Source organism: Alnus glutinosa, chromosome 8 (assembly GCF_958979055.1).
Source record: "Alnus glutinosa chromosome 8, dhAlnGlut1.1, whole genome shotgun sequence".
Classification (NCBI taxonomy): domain Eukaryota; kingdom Viridiplantae; phylum Streptophyta; class Magnoliopsida; order Fagales; family Betulaceae; genus Alnus; species Alnus glutinosa.
This window is the reverse complement of record NC_084893.1, coordinates 16686796-16704305: the sequence shown is the minus strand read 5'-3', so window position 1 is coordinate 16704305 and position 17510 is coordinate 16686796. Positions and strand designations below refer to the sequence as shown.

Genomic DNA, 17510 nt, shown 5'->3' with positions numbered 1-17510 from the left:
TGGTGGATCTCAATCTGATGCCTAAGTTTCTAAGGGAAAATAATGCCAAAGCACAATAATTTAATCTTAGGTTTATTCCTGATATAAGGGCCTATTTATAGGCCAAGTGATGAAGGTTTCACTGTGATAGGGTTTTGTGCTCCTTTCTTGACCTGATAGCGCTGTCAAAGTCTAGCCTAGACTCGGAATCATCTACCTCCGCCAAATTGAGATTCTTTCCTTACCTATCTCAAAGCAAGATTCTAGGTAGCAAATCCGAGATTAATTTTAGTCCCGGGTTTCCAGGAACCTGTTGCAATCCCGGATTTTTCGGGATTGCATATCACCGCCCCTAGTTAGCTATGTCGATTCCCAGGGCAGTACCTTCCTAGGGCTCCAGGGTATCCAAATTTGTACTCGTGGGCTTATACATGATGGATTACAAGCTCGCAATCGCTAGTGAGTCAATGTAAACTTAGAAGCTCGTAATCTTCAAAATGGGCTGAGCCGAGTGGGATTATTCCCAACATGTTCTATCAAAAAATGATAGCATTACTTGCTAATATATCTTTTTTTTAAAAAAAAAATAACACCAGAAATTAAATTCTAAATATAGCACCACCAAAAGGAAAAGCTAATAATCCAAACCATAAAACAATTTGGAAAACATAAAACCAAGAAAAACACAAAACCCTAAGCAGACCAAATCATCATCCAAACCCAGAACTATACCATCCAGTTTATCATACTAATATAACAGCACACTAAATCAGCATCTATTGCTTTGTATGCTTTGGAGATCACCCATGTCTAGAAAGGAATAAAATTGCAGGACTGCAAATGAGCCACGAGACATTGCACAGTTAAGGCAGAGACATTTTTTTTTTCTTTTTTTCTTGTGAATAAATAGAATTTAGTGCCACAAACCCTTGCACAGGTACCATTGACAAACTTCTAAAACTGTACATTAACAAGTCCATTTAAGGTTAACAAATACACGAATTCAGACAGATGATTAGTATCATCCAAGCAATCCACACAATTTTCTCTTTTAATTGATGCAGGCTTCAAGATGATAACCTCTAAATAATTATCAGTTTGGAACAAAAGAAATCATGCGCTTTTATATAATAGCTCTCCCTACATTTCCAATATTCCACCCTCTCTCCTTTTCCTTTCGAATCTGCTTCTGCTGAGATTCTTTCATTCCAGCTCTTTTGATATTGCCCTGAAAAACTCTATGTGCCATCCTCCCTCGACTTCCAATAGAGACTCTAACCTTCTCCAACCCAACATTTATACCACCCTTTCTCATGTGTTGCTGCAATGGAGACTTCATCTGAATTTTCCTTTGTAGGCTTTGTCTCAATATGCTGCTTAGCTTCTTGTTACCTCCAATTTTTGTTCTTTTAGGACTATCACAAGGAGTCTGTTCAGGCAAGCAGTTAGCTTCAAATCCATTTGTGTCTTCTTTCTTATCAGCTTGATATGGTGGGAATGGTAACAACGGTGATGGGAGCGGGTTTGAGCTCGGTGCACTTGGGAATGGGATTAAAGAGCTGCGCCTTGGAGCAGGAGCTGCTGGAATCCGCTTTGCCATTGTGCAAATAGAAGCCCTTCCAGTCCTTTTTTGAAATAAGGGTTGTTCGGCCATCCCAATATTGTTTTCCTTCTCTGTAGGATCAATATATTTGACAAAGCCATCGGTTGGATGAAGGGGCATCGAGGGGTTGGAGCTGTTCTCTGAAAATGGTCGGGTGAGACTTACTTGGTCTTTGCCCAATGTACTACTCACAGGTTCATTTAGATTCTTGTAACTTCCTAATGGTCGATTTGCCAGTGGCGGCCTCATTGGTGCAGCATTTTGATCGTCTTGTTGATGTTTCATTTGTTGCTGCTGTTGCTGCTCGGCTATCTTTGTGTCCACATGTTGACGTGCTAGTTTCCTCTCAATTAGCAGTTGTGATTCCAATTCTTTAACCTTCAATATGGAACCAATTATTATTAGAAAATGTTAAAGAAAAGAAAAATAAAAAAGGGAAATTCCAATTCTGAAAGATGGGTTTCATATACAGTACCTTATCTTGCAGGTATTTTGTTTTAAGATCTCTTTCCTTTATCTTCAAATCCAATCCCTGAATTGTTTCCTCCATCTTCTTGATGTGCACATCTTTACTTTTTGCGTCTTGTTTAGTTCTCTCCACCTAACAAGTTCATGAATGTTTGAGATGCAGTATGCGAATGAAATCAAGATTACCAAGCATGATAAATAGACATAAATTGGAAGAAATAAGGAAGTTGCTAACATGAGGACTCTTATACCATTTGTTTGTATTTCAGAAGTTCACTGGTGTCCAGTTGCCTCTTTGCTGGTCCCAGTTCTATTCCTCTCACTCTACTTGCAAAGTTCAGTGAGCAAAGGGTCTCACTCAAATCATTTTCGTTAGGACTGATCTGTACAAACATTAATGCCTTTGAATCTCCTCCTGACAAGTATAATTCCATTCATCAGGTGCTTCATTTTCTTTTGTGGATATACTAAAAGGTATAACTGATGCTTAAATCGTTGCCAACAAGATCAGAGGACAATAAAAGAAGAGCAAATTTCAAACATAACTTCTTTGAGTTGGAGATAAAAGTACCTAGAGAGTCTTGAAGCAAGTGTGTGAGCTTGGAGTTTCTACACATTGACGAAAAAAATAGAAAAATTAACTCCAAAAAATACATATTTAGGCTGCTCTATCTAGACATTTGAAGTAAATGTAGCAAAGGCTAATCTGTATCTTTATAACCTGAAAGGGATGTGCGCGCTTTTAGTTGCAAGAGCGGATATAACATCACCAAGTGCAGAAAGAGATCTATTAATATTTTGGGTTTCCTTAAGTCGTTCACCCTGCACTTCTGTCTTGGTGACTCGCTCGCTTCCTGCCAGGTCCACCAACCATAACTTGCTTCTTGTGCATTCTCCATTCAACAAATTCTCCCCCTTCACCATCACACAGTGTATACTGTATTATGAAACAACCAGAGTCTCAGGAAACTCTTATCACATCATGTTTAGTTATAATTAGAATGAATCAATTAAACACAAGATAAACAGACCAGTGGGATCGGCTGCTGTGCTCATTGGCATTGGTTGAGCCAACAACCCTTGCATTACTGCCAGTCTGTAGAACTTCCCAGACCTCAGTCATGCTGTTAACATGTGCCTCAACCAGTCCCGGAACATGATGTATTCCCTCTCCGACTTGTCTTATCTCAAGCCTGCAATAACCACAATATAGTGAAAACATATATATATATATATATATACTAGTCTGAAAATCTCAGACCTTGACTTCCTTTAGAGAAGTAAAAAATGTAATAACGGTGAACTCTAACATACTATAACATTGATGAATCAGTCAAGTTGTTATTTAAGGTGGAAATGGAAAGTTAATTAACCTCATTAATACAAGGGAAAGAACAAGTTCTCCAAATCTTGTGAAAATTCTGATTTCCTTTTCTTTCTACTTTCAAAGGCCAAAATGCATTCCAAAAAGTTCAAAGTACATAACTGCGACCATTCCGAAGAAATTTACAAACGAAAATACAACCATTCCTTCACAAGCTTTGAGTGAAAAGGGTACACATTAAACAGAAAATGGCTAAGCATCCCCCGCCTTACCTTTTCGCAGCTACTCCTGGCTGAGCTCCTGAGACTAGCAAATCTCGTATTTGCTCATTGTAGACTTCTAAGACGCTTACAGATACATCATATCGATATAGCTTTTGTCGCTCCCTAATTATGCAAAACAATTGCTCAAGAGTCCTAAAATTTACTCCACGAGCTTCTTCTGTACCCTCCATCGTAAATGTTTTTCCTGTTCCAGTCTGCCCATAAGCAAATATGCAGACGTTGAACCCATCTAGAACTGAGGTTACAAATGGAGCTGTGTCTTGAAAAACATCGGCTAGACATACAAGCAAAAACCAATAAATACATCATTAGTTATGTGTTCTTTTAATCAATTCATAAAAATAATCTTTCACTTGAACTATTGGCTTTTAATTACCTTGGGTTGCTTGGTGGCCAAATACAGCATCAAACTTGTAAGTCTTTCTAGGGGCTCCATTCAATCTTACAGTAAGTTCACCATCTTTAGCAGATTCAAAATCAATGGCCATTGCAGCTCCTGCTGCAATTTCTTCAGTATTTAGAGGCCTACACCGGCAAAAGACCCTTATGTTTCCTGCAAGTAAGCAATGTCAGTAAACCTCTTCAGTTTACTGGCCTAGTAAGCATATTGAACTTACAGTTTACCTTTCAACTCCAACATCCTGTTGTAAATTTCTTTTCGTTCCTTGGCCCCTTCAATAAATTTAATCTTAAGGCCTTCATGTAAATGTACTTGCTGGTTTACTAATGCCACAAAGCAAAATTAATATATTGAAATTATAAAGGTTGTAGTACATGGGACTTGTAATTGGAAATTAGGAACATATGAGTATGCAAACTTACTTGCCGAGTGAACGGTAGCCCTCATTTCATCCAAATCTGCAAGGCACTCCTTATATGTCCTTGCTTCCTCTGCTAGCTTGATGTGTTCCATTTTCATGATCTGTTATATCAAACTTCTTAAACGAATGGAATGATACTTATGATCAAAGAGACATGCGTCTAAAAACATTTTTTCTGTCTGAAGTACTGGTCATGGTTTTAGTACCTTAAGTTTTCTTGTCAAGTCTCTCAATGATGAAAACCATTTGCTCTTCTCTTTCACTTGACCCTCAACGGCAACAGCTGCAAACGGATGAACATCAATACACTTGCAACAGTTTAAACAGTCAAGAGCCAGAAAAAAGATATTTCCATACCTAAAGATCCAACATGCATTGACTTGCGCATGAGCTCATTCTGGAGCTCCTGTAAAGACTTCCAAGCTTTTTGGCATTCTCTGCTCTTAACTTGATTCTCCCTCTTAAGTTCCTCCAACATTCTTCTTGTCTCCGCTAGTTCCATTTTCTGGCACTCAAAATCTCCTAGGACCTTTCGATGATTTCCTTCCACATTGAAGTTACTATCATCCTACAATTGAAATTGCAATAAGTTTGAATTATCCTAGTTCTTTTACTTACTAAACTAAAGCTGCTAAATTTTTCAAAAGAGGTATTACTTTTGGTAGCTCACGTTCTGCCAGTTGAGACACTGCCGTGACTTTGAGCAATTCAACTTCTCGGGAATCTGACACACAACTATTGTTCTTCAGAATTCGGAAAAGGAATATCTGGATATAAACTTTTAGAACAAAATTTGAAACCGTGGCCTGTAAAAACAATTCAACTTACTAGCTGGAAAATCTTTCCTTATGGAAATGCCACAAAGAATTGGGCTCCCAAACACTCCTTCAAATCTAATGCACAAGCCCTTTTCATCATCAACGAAAGTATTAAGGCCTGACACAACTAGAGGCTCATTTCCACCAACACGAGCATATATATCTAGGCAGGAAACAACCTACAAAACAATTAATTGACAATATCAGATAAAGAAAATATTCTCTATAATTCGTTTATTTATTTCAAGAAGAAATCAATGTGGTGTCTCATTGTCAAGGCTTCTTACCTTTTTCTCCTGTATATAGACATCAAACACTCTCATCCCAGGGGGGCCCTCAGTGAAAACAATCTCTGCAAAGTGAAGATCAACAACATAACCGCCAGACTCCAAGGATCCAAAGTTGTACGAAAAATTCCCAAAGCGCGCTGATTGGTAAAGTTGAGGCTCTACAGCGTCTGTTCTTACTGTATCACCGCCGTCAAAACAACTGTCCTCCAGGAAATTTATCTCACCCAAAGTCACAGCCCCATCGTTGGACCCTGCATTAATGCTTAAAACCAGAAGACGATCTTCAGGCATGAGTGGCGGATGAAGATCGAAGGAGGCCCCGGGAGAGAACTCTTCTCTAAATTTCTGGCACAATGCAGTAGAGAACTTTACTGCTGGGGTCTTCTGGGTATCTTCAATTTCAGACCCATTAATGCCATTTTCTAGAGACAGCTCTACAGACGACCCTATGTTCTGATGGAATTTATTCTCCAAGAACTGAGGGAAATCTCCATTGCTGACACCCGACATATCGGGCGAGCCGGCACAGATAACCAAATCAGGAGACGTAAGGGAAAATCCCAACATGGACCGACCTGAAAAGGGGGGGGGGGGGGGGGGGGGGGGGGGGGGGGGGAATGTAGGTTTAAAAACCAAACACCTAACGAAAACCCTAAAATTTTCCTTGTCGACTACACTGAGTGCAAAAACCCATTAATTTTTTACTATCAAACGCATGGATGTCTCTTGGATCATTGGATTTTTTTCCCCTACTAATGGCAGCAAAGATTTATTTTTGCGCAGAATAATTTACACCCATTATTATGATTTCCATTTTTTACAATTCTCAAGAATGGTAGGTAAAGAAAGCAAAGAAATACTAGCATATATGTCAGCCACATTACCAAGATATGCGTCGGGATCTGCCATTGTTGAAGTTTGCGAGCTCGGCGATGGAGGGCAATTGTCTGTCAAGAAACGAAATCAAGAAATAAGAGGATGTTCTTAAAAGGATTTGGAGGGAGGGAGAGAGAGAGAGAGAGAGAACTTACGGTGGGAATGGGAGTTGGAGCTGTCTTGTTGCCAAGAAACGTCTGTGAGAAGAAGTGGGTCATGCCATTGATTATCCTCCATTGTTAAACAAAAAAATAAATATGGCTGCTTTTGAATGAGCAATCAAAGAGTTGAATTGGGGGCTTTTTGAAAAGGAAAGAAAAGGAGAAGAGTCTAAATGCGTTTGAACTTTGAATCTGTACAGCGCGCGAGAGAGAGAGAGAGAGAGATGAAAAAGGGAAAGATTTCATTTCCGTCGATATGCCTTATTTGCGACATAAACGACCGTTGGCTTTTTGAATTTTGAAATTTCTTAACCGGGCTCAAATATCCTCCTCTCCCAAATAGCGGAGGAGTTGTTGGGCCACGGGCCGGAGCCCAGTCAATCTGGCTACAAAGGCTCGTGTTGTGACCCATGACCCAGGAAACCCACTCCGACCACTGCTGTTTACTTCTCTCAAACCCAAAATAAGGATAAAATTAGAAGCCACATTCCCTTACACGAAATAGTAACATGCACCGAGAATTATCTGTTTATTTGTTGTGCATTAAACTATGATATACCGTAGAGAAAGTATGAAAGCTCATGACTCAAGATTTTATCGCATAATAAAATAACATGTGTGATAATTGTAGACATCATATTCATGTTCTTGTGTTCATCTAATGATGATGTGGCTTTTAAAATTACTATTGAACTTGTGATTAATCATTATTGAATTTTGATCAAATGGTACTTTTAAAAGCTATTAAGAAATATATTATACGTATAATTGTGTTTAGATATGGTAAAAGAATATATGAGATGTATTCAATTTTGATTTGATTTGATCTTCTTCCATACCTTTTTATATTCTCCCTACATCCCTATAAATAGAGGTCATTTGTATTGGTAAATTCATAAAGAGAAATAAGAGCATAATTTATCCGAACCACATAAAATCTATTGTCTCTATTTTACTTCATTTTCACTATTGTATTTATTTTTTATTTGTTTATCTTTTCTTTCAAAAGCCACATCATTATTATAAAAATACAAGAGGAACATGAGTATGACGTCTAGAATTACTCAAGCATGCGAGATAATTTAGCGGGCATTTTACACTAGATGGTCCCACTTATCCTTTACACTTAAGATTATTAATTTGTTTGCAATTACATTATTAACATACATCCTCCTGGAGCAATATTATAGTAGATTGCCCTGCACGTCCTCTTACGCAACAATATTAATGTGTTTGAACAAATGCTCATTGTATTATATAAATCAAAACACTGTCATACACAGGACCTTATATACAACTCAAGTACATGAAAACTAAAACAAGAATAGACAAGTATACAGTGATGTAATCCCATGATTTGTGGGATTGTTATATATAGGGGATTTCCTTATGTAAGGATCATTTGAATTGAGTATCTCTTTGTGAACCAGATACACGTTTATGTTGACCTTTCCTATATGGACTGCAGCTGTGTCTTCGAGAGTTGCCATATGAGTTGCTGCATGATTTGTGGACATTGGCTGCGTGGAATTTGCATTTGCTGATACTGCATGATTGGTGGAGATTGGCTGCATGTAATCTGAAATCGTATGATTTGTGTGAGCTGATTGCTGGCTTGGATCATATGTACTAACATCCTCCTGCAAGCTAATGGGTGGGGAACACACGTTTAGCTTGTCACACAGAAAAGGAAATTGAGAAGTAGTAAGCCCTTTAGTGAAGATGTCTGCAATTTGATCAAGAGTGAGATATACCAAGTACTGATGTCCTTGCTAACCACCTTCTCTCTAATGAAGTGATTGATGTAGTCGTTTTATACTTCAATAATAATACCACTCGCAATAGCACGAACCACTATAGAATGGTGTTTATATTGAGGGTGTCAATCCACATGGATTGTATTGGTTGTATCTATTAAGCTTCAATAAAATCACTTCTAATTTATCCCTAGAAAATGAAGTTTTTGTGATTTTTGATTTATAAACTAACAACTAAAAATAAAATGCTTGAAAATAAATTAGAGTTAAGCTAAATGAGTTGGAAAATAGGGAATTGATTTCACCACTAACCTTGTACCAATGGCTATCAATTAACATGGAACATTCATTCTAGGCATGATATTACTTGTGTGTGTTTGTGAGGCACACAACATAGTGTTAAGAAAATACCATCATCAACAAATAAGTGTAATCCTTCTTTGTTAAGCATGGGCTATCAAATTCATTAACTTGGTTACACACAAACAATGATTAAGTGTAGCTCATCTTAGGATTAGTACAAATCATCCACCTAAATTACACTAATCTAAGGCGTAGCATGACTTGTTTATCCTAGGCATGAACTATCAAAACCTCTTGTTGCATGTTCAAATAATACCATTGCATAATCATTATATTTATCATTTTTTGGACAACAAATATAATTTGAGTACAATCAAAATAAAAAGCTTTCTCATAGATAAGATAAACATTTCATCATGATTGCATTTGACATTAAAACTAATTACAAAATTGCAATTCTCATAGTTATACAATCATCAATGCCCAAAATAAATATCCCAAAGAAAAACACAATTAAGCCGTTGATACTTAGATAGGGTTTATTAAAACCCTAGAGAGAGCTTTAGTTGCGCATGGAGGTCCTTTGATAATTTGGAATTGTAGCATTGTCCACCATTGCTGAAATGTCTTCAAGGAATAGCTCCAAACTCTCCCCTGTTCATCACTATTTTTCTTCTCTAACAATAAACTAAAAACTAACCTAAAAACTACTCCTACGCTATTGTCTACTTACTAACTATTTCTACGTGAGAGAGCACAAAATGGACATGAAGTCCTTTATATAGCAAAGCAAGTTTTCCTTCAGTGGAAGGAAAGTTATTAAAAGTCACATTCCCTTGTCGTCATTCAGCACCGCACAATTCCTTCACTGTGAGGTAAGATTGTGTGCTGCCCAAAAAAACCAAATGGGACCCACATGCAGTTTCTTCAGCTTTATCCGCCCATTTCATCCTGCGAAAAGCCATCTTTTGATTTTATTTTTTAAGGGCTTTTTATTTTTATTTTTATTTTCTTTACCCACCTGAAAATATTAAAAACACTAGAACAAGACAAAATGTTATTTTATAAAAAGACTAAGGGTTTAACAATAGCAAATTAAGGGGCTTGAATGTTCAACATTCAAGATCTATCAGTGATAGTCCACTTCAATATGCTTAGTGCGAGTGTGGTACACAGGATTAAAAGCCAAAGATAGAGCACCTAAGTTGTCACACCAAATTGTAGAAGGACAAGAGAGATAAAGGTGGAGCTCTTGAAACAACATTCTGAGCCGAAATAATTATGTTGTGGCCAATGCTAAAGACCGATAATCAGCCTCAGTGCTAGATTTGGATACTACATGTTGTTTCTTGGCACTCTAGCTAATCAAGCATGGACCAAGAAAGAGAGCATAACCCATTGTGGATCGCTTGTCATCTTGATTGCCGGCCCAATCAGAGTCACTGTAGGCATTCAAGTGAAGGGATCCCCTTCCGATGTAGAGACCACGATTGATGATTCCCTTGAGATATCAAAGTACCCATTTGGCTGCAGTCCAGTGTGTAGTTGTTGGAGAGTGCGTGAATTGGCATAGTTGATTCACAGCAAAGGAAATATCAGGCCTGGTTAGAGTGCAATATTGTAAGGCACCAACCAGATGTCTATATTCGGAAACATTTTCAAGAGAATCTCCATGACATGTTGGGACAATTTAGAACTAGCGGATAGAGGTGTCTTCGTAGGCTTTACACCAGTCATTTTAGCACGATCAAGCACATCAAAGATGTATTTGGATTGAGATAAGTGAAGTCCATGAGGTAGGTGTTGCACATGTATGCCAAGGAAGGGACCAAGGTCTTTCATAGCAAAAGACTGCTTCAGCCGAGTAATGAGATTAGTAATAACATGTAAATGATTTCTAGTGACTATAATATCATCAACGTAAACCAAAAGATAAATATGAACATTTGACTCATGGAAGATTGAAAGTGAATAATCTACTTTGGACTCAGTGAATCGAAGACTGGAGAGGGTACTGGCCAACTTGTTGAACCAAGCTCTAGGGGCCTGGTTAAGGCCATAGATTGATTTGTGTAATCTGCAAACTTGCTCAGGAAATCTACTATCAATAAAGCCTTGAGGTTGCTCCATAAAAACGTTCTCGTCTAATGTTCCATGAAGGAAAGCATTAGATACATCCAATTGTCTAGTGGGCCATTGGAAATGGACATTAAGAGCAAGTATAGCTTTTATGGTAAATGACTTAACCACTAGACTAAAAGTATCACTATAATCAATCCCATCCTTTTGTTCAAAACCCTGTGCCACTAATCATGCTTTGAACTTGTCAAGTGTGCCATCTGCCTTTTGTTTCACTTTGAAAACCCATTTATTGGTGATAGCATTTTTGTGAAAAGGGCGTGGACAAAGAGACTAGGTTCAATTTGCTTGAAGTGCAGTGAACTCTTCTCTCATAGCTTGCTACCAGTGAGGAGAGGTCACTGCTTGAGAAAACTGTGAGGGAGTTGGAGGTAGATTGGTGGAAGTGAGATGAGAGTGAAAGGCCATCAAAGGGTGTTTGGTGGAAGAGAAGAGTTTGTAATTGGAAAAGGTCTTGGGTCTTGAGTCTCCTAGAGCCATCCTTGGATCGAGTGACCATATGATGAATGGATAGAATAGTGGAAGATGACAGAGGTGTAGGCTCATTTGGAGGAGAGGTAGGCACGATGGTTGGTAAGGTTGAGGGACTGTCAGTAGTGTGGAGTCTGAATTGTGCAAAGCAGATTTGAAGTGGAGAGGGGATGTTCATGAGCTGAATTGGGAGAACAAGTATTAGGTTTTGAAATAGCAAGGTTGTGCTACAGGTTAGAGATCGGGTTAGAGATAGGCAATTCAGATGTAGTAGGAACATCATGAGACTGTAGAAGTTATTGGGCAACAAGGACTTGGCTAAGCTGAATAGAGTCACGTACTGGATCAGCAGACAAAGAAATTGAACTTGCTGTAATAGAAGGAGGACTTACCTTGGAGAGGGCAAATTTAGTTGCAATAGACCCAGAGAAGGATGAGATCCAATCTTCACTTGGAGAAGTGTTTTCATCAAAAATAACATGGCGGCTAATTATGGTTTTCTTGGAGGTAGAATCATAGCATCGATATCCTCAATAATTAGAGCAATAGCCGAGAAAAAATGCACTTTTTGGACCTATACATCAGTTTGTGATTGTTGTATGGTCGAAGGAGGGGATAACAAGCACATCCAAAGACTTTAAGAATAGAGTAGTCTGGATTTTTTTGTAAGAGTTTGACATAGAGAGATTGATTTTTTAGCACTATGGTAGGCAACCTAGTGATGAGATATACTGCAGTGTTGAAAGCATCAACCCAGTGAGTGAGAGAGAGTTTGGATTGGGCTAGAAGGGTAAACCTAATCTCAACTATGTGCCTATGTTTTTGCTCTGCCAACCCATTTTGTTGGGCTGTTTAGGGACATGATATTAGGTGAAAATTTCCATTGGTGCTTAGGAATTGTTTGAATTAATTAGAGGTGAATTCTCCTCCTCCATCAGATTGGAATGCCTTAATCTTTTTAGAGAGGATATTTTCCACTAGACATTTGAATTTAACAAAGCATGCAAAAGTTTTTGATTTATGTTGTAGTGGATAGATCCAAGAGAAACGTGAAAAATTGTCAATGAAAATGACATAGTAACAACGTCCACTATCAAATGCAATAGGTGAACTCAATAAATTAGAGTGTATTATTTCTAATGGTACAACAGTTACATTATTAGATTTAGAAAACGGAAGACATTTGGACTTGGCTAATTGATACGGTTCACATAAGGAATTATGTGCAAGAGAGCCAGTGATGGAGAGTTGAGTAGACTACTTGAGTTTATTGAGAATAGGAGGTGCTGGATGACCTAACCGACGATATCAGATGATTGAAGTAGTCGTGACTCCAAGGAAAGCGACAACTTTTCTGGCTTTATTGATTGACTTGGAAAAGTTGGAAAGGTAAATTGGATACAATCAATCCCTACTGGACACTTACAAAAGAGTCTGCCCGGTGAGGTTGTCCTTCACAAAAAAAAATGGGAGTCAGTTAATAAACCAGCATTTGTTATCCACACAAAACTTTTGTAGAAAGAGCAAATTGGCTGCTGCAGTAGGATAATGAAGGATATGATTAAGTTTAAAAGAGAGTTAGGAGTTATAAAGGAGAGAGGAGCCTGGGTGGGATATTGGCAAACCTGAACCATTGCCTACGACAACCATTTCTTCACCTTTAAAGGGTTCTTGCAGTTGCAGATTCTCTAGAGTAGCAGTGACATGATTGTTTGCACTGCTGTCAACATACCATGAATGTTCATTAGGTTGTTCAACAGCAGGGAGATTGGTTCTCGCGGCCATGGTAGTCAAGTGTGAGGGTGGATATCTTCCTTGGTATGAAGAATTCATCCTAGGGAAGCAATCCATAGCTTGGTGGCTAGACTTTCCACAAATTTGGCATGGGGCTCTGTTATGAGACACAGAATTAGTAGCACCATTGAAAAAAAAAATGGAAGAGAAATTACCATCAGTGCGCCTCTAATTGGACTGGTAGTGGAATTTTTTATGCCCACCAGATTTTCCCTTTTGATAGTTGAAGTTTGCTGGTTTAGGCTTTTGAGTGTAGAGAGCAAAATTTCCTAATTCAGATGAAGGTGGTGGCTACTGTTGATTCCCAAGTAAAACTTCATGGTTGAGTAGTTTTGCTTGGAAGTCTTCAAATGACATGGTGGATTCAAGGGTTGAAAGGTTGAATGAAGTGATAAATGGCGTGTAACCAAGATTGAGTCCACCCAATATGTAGGAGATAATATCATCTTCTTCTACGGGTTTTCCAGCAACTGTGAGTTGATCAACCCAGAACTTAGCCTGCCTGAGAAATTCTGAACATGAACGTGATCCCTGGTTGAGAGACTGCAATTGCCTCTTTAGGTAAGCTACTCGGGATCTGGCTTGAGAAGCAAACCAAGCAGATTATGAGGTCCAAACTTGTCTAGCAGCGTTTAGTCCATACACAGAGGACAAAACATTCTCAGACATAATGGTGTTGAACTAACTAAGAAGGTATTGATCCTTCTTTTGCGAAACAAAATATTGAGGGTTTACCACTATTGTAGGCTTCCCAGCGTCATCAACCAAAAATTCAAGAGGGCATGGCTCAGTGCCATCAACAATGCCCAAAAGGTCATGATTTTTTAGAAATGGTAGGAATTGGTGTACCCAACTTAGATAATTTGGGCCATCAAGTTTCGAGATTTGTGGGGTGAGGCTAGGTAAAACAAAAGTGTTGGCAATGGGTAAAGTGGAGGTTGTGGATGAGGTGTTGGCAACAGAGGTTGTGGATAAGGATGCCATGGATACAAGTTAGGATCGAAGGAGTTATCCAATCAGCTTTGATACCATAAAAGATTTTGAGAACAAATGCTTATTGTATTGATAAATCAAAACACTGCCATACACAAGACCTTATATACAACTCAAGTACATGAAAACTAAAACAGGAATAGACAAGTATACAGTGATGCAATCCCTTGATTTGTAGGATTGTTATGTACAAGGGATTTCCTTATGTAAGGATCATTTGAATTGAGTATCTCTCTGTGAACCAGATACACTTCTATGTTGACATCTCTATAGTTGTGCTATTCAATAGATGCCTTTCTTGTATTGACCGCAGCTGTGTAGCACCCCAGATTTTAAGACATAAAATATAACGTCTTAAAATAGAATTTAAAATCTAAATAATAATATAAAAGAATATATGAATATTTCTAAAGGTTAAATATTCATTGATATGTGAGGCTAGAGGTGTAAACGAGTTGGGCTACCCGTGAGCTTACTCGAGATCGGCTCGAATAAACTCGACTCGTGCTCTAATCGATTATTAAATGAGCTACTCGTGAACACGAAAATTAGGTTTGATTATTAAACGATGCAAACTCGTATAAACTCGACTCGACTCGACTCGACTTGACTAAAGCTCGTGAACCCGCTCGTATAAGGACCGACTCGTTTATTAAGGCTCGACTCGTATATATATATATATATATAAGATAAATTAACTAACAAATAAAAATGGTCAATAAATATTAATTGGTTATAATTGTTAATCACTTAAACATATAATATAATGACAATTTATATACTTAATCATATGATTCATATTATATTATTCATGATTTCATGTAATATAATAGGACTATATGATCATATATATAATAATATAACTTTGTAGCATATGACATGTAATCACTGATTCACTATATCCAATATTATAACTTATAAGTATTATTATTAGATACTTATGACTCATTACATCACTGTCATCACGTGATCCAAGATCTAAGATCATATGAATTGTTAGATAAGTTAGATCGTATAAACCAGATGATCATACGATAATACTTAGATTATATGATCATATGATTCATATGATATTAGTATTATTAGAAAAATAATTAGGAATTATGATAATTATGACTTATTAAGGCTCGACTCGTATATATATATAACATAGTATAATAATAAACAATATACTATATGTAAGCATAAATTAAGTAACAAATAACTATTGGTCAGTATATATTAATTGATTATAATTTATTGGTTATATGTATATAAAATAGTAAAAGTGAATAATATCAATACTTAATTGCTAGTCATATGATATTATAATGATGATCCATATACTTAATCATACTATTCATGTAATATAATATGATTATATGATAATATAATAATATAACATTGTGACATATGACATGTAATCACTTTATTATATGTTATAAGTATTATTATTAGATATTTAGTAATCATTACATCACGTGATCAAAAATCTAAGATCATACGGATTGTTAGATATGTTAATATGTTATCATATGATAGCACATAGATTGTATGATCATATGATATTAATATTATTAGTAGGTAGTTGACACATCAAACTTGACATAGTTAATGTTCGATCTAACGTGTGATTGATCATAATTAAGTACTAGTCAGATCAATCATGATAGGATCATAGAATTGATAGAAGATCTTATCAATCCAAGTGTATTACTCCAATCGATCAAACATACAATTGAATCTATTGCATTAGTCTTATTAATCATGATAGAGTTTGATCGATCAGACTTGACACAACGAAGTTTCGATTGAACATCGTTGAGAATCCTATTCGAGTTCATAAACTATTGGTATATGTATAATGTGGGCAAGTAGTAAGTCTAATACATTTTATATAACTAAGTTAATACCCGGGTTCGACAGTTTTTTAAGTTTAGCATCCTTCCGTCAAAACGTGTTGTAATTCAGTACATTTTTATGAAGTTTCCCCTATAATATATAAATACTATTATCAATATATTATAATTAATATATATATACACTATCTTTATTCAAAAAAAAAAAAACTGATTAAAATAAAATACAGATTAAAAAAAAAATATGTGTCCCATGTGTGCCACATCTCAAAAAAATTCAAAAATTTTGCATTTTTTTTTTCCTTCTAGAAACACCCCAAATCTCTCTCTCTCTCTCTCTCTCTCTCTCTTTCTCTGAAGTTGTGATAGGCATGGGACAGTTAGTGATAGGCAGGAAACGTTCAACCGTCCCTTGCCCTAAACGTCCCCTGCCTGTCTTTATTAAGAAATGGTGTAGAAATTTTATTAAAATATCATCTTTTCATTTCTTTAATAAATTTCATGATGTAGACGGGCACTGTCCCTTGCCTATCACAACTCCTCTCTCTCTCTCTCTCTCTCTCTCTCTCTCTCTTTTACTCTCTCTAATCTCTCTGTCACTCTCTCATTTCAGTTTGTTTTGGTGGAATATGTTGATGTTGCTAGTGCTGGCAGATAAAGGATATTATTTGGTATTTTTAGTGGAGATGGGTTTTTAATTAAAATGAATATACCATTTTAAAATTAACATAATGCCATTATATGAAATTTAAAATTATGATTGACTAGGTATTTACTATAAATATGCTTGATATTGGTATAAGGATATTATATCCCTTTTACGCTACCCACGTTGTCCATAAGGTGCGAGGTGAAAAGGAAAATTACATACAAACGATTTATGTTTTGCAATTTAGTTTTAAATTGTGCTTATTATCTATGAAATCGCAATCTCAAACGTGCTCTTATCAGTCAAATGCTTGGTAGAATGGCAGCATAAAAAACATCCTTGCAAATAGTGGCAGTCTTTGGCAAGTGGCATGCCATGCCAGAATAGTGCTTTTTTCTACTATTCATGTATTTTTTTCACTTTTTCACATTTTTCAATAACAATCAACATCAAAATATTCTCAATTTTTTTTTCTTTTTATATTACATCAATAATTTTTTTATTATTATTAAAATACAAATTTTTTTCAGTTTATATCATATCTATTATTTTTTTTACCAACTCTAAAAAATAACAATTTACTATTTTGATATGACAAGTCACTTGTTAAACACGATCGGTAATTTGATTGAAATTTCAAATTTGAAAGTTTGAACTTTGAACTCTCTCAGGGTGTTAGGCGGAAATAGTACAACCGAATCCAGATCGTCGGCTATGAACTCTTCTGAACAAACCACGCGGCTTGCAAAAATTCAGGCCTTGTTTGCCAAGCATCGGAACGTTGCACAGTAATGCGGGATACTGTTCATGTCCTTTTTTTCTTTTTTCTTTTTTCTTTTTCACTTTTTCATATTTTCTAATACCAATCAACATCAAAACATTCCCACTTTTTTCACTTTTTATATCATATCAATAATTTCTTATTACTATTCAAATAAAAAA

The 17510-nt window shown here is 36.6% G+C and overlaps 1 protein-coding gene across 1 annotated transcript; it reads right to left on the bottom strand.

Moving 5' to 3' along the window:
* Positions 1–891: 891 nt before the first annotated feature.
* On the bottom strand, positions 892–6839 carry LOC133876504 (kinesin-like protein KIN-14Q). The gene is made up of 17 exons (XM_062314793.1): positions 6619–6839; positions 6472–6534; positions 5585–6162; positions 5308–5476; positions 5136–5203; positions 4837–5047; positions 4686–4762; positions 4481–4580; positions 4283–4381; positions 4035–4211; positions 3647–3932; positions 3082–3243; positions 2772–2987; positions 2622–2659; positions 2302–2465; positions 2058–2183; positions 892–1960 (listed from the first exon to the last, which is right to left on the bottom strand). Exons 1-17 carry the CDS (start codon positions 6698–6700, stop codon positions 1103–1105), a joined length of 3474 nt encoding a protein of 1157 aa, XP_062170777.1. The 5' UTR covers positions 6701–6839; the 3' UTR covers positions 892–1102.
* Between the last annotated feature and the right edge of the window lie 10671 nt (positions 6840–17510).

Bases quoted from the DNA above. Each gene is read 5' to 3' on its own strand.
- LOC133876504 (XM_062314793.1), bottom strand. From the start codon at position 6,700: ATGGAGGATAATCAATGGCATGACCCACTTCTTCTCACAGACGTTTCT. The intron at 4,763-4,836 runs GTATGGAAATAT...ATCCGTTTGCAG, and splicing joins AATGCATGTTGGATCTTTAG to CTGTTGCCGTTGAGGGTCAA. The intron at 4,212-4,282 runs GTAAACTGTAAG...GCTTACTTGCAG, and splicing joins CAGGATGTTGGAGTTGAAAG to GAAACATAAGGGTCTTTTGC.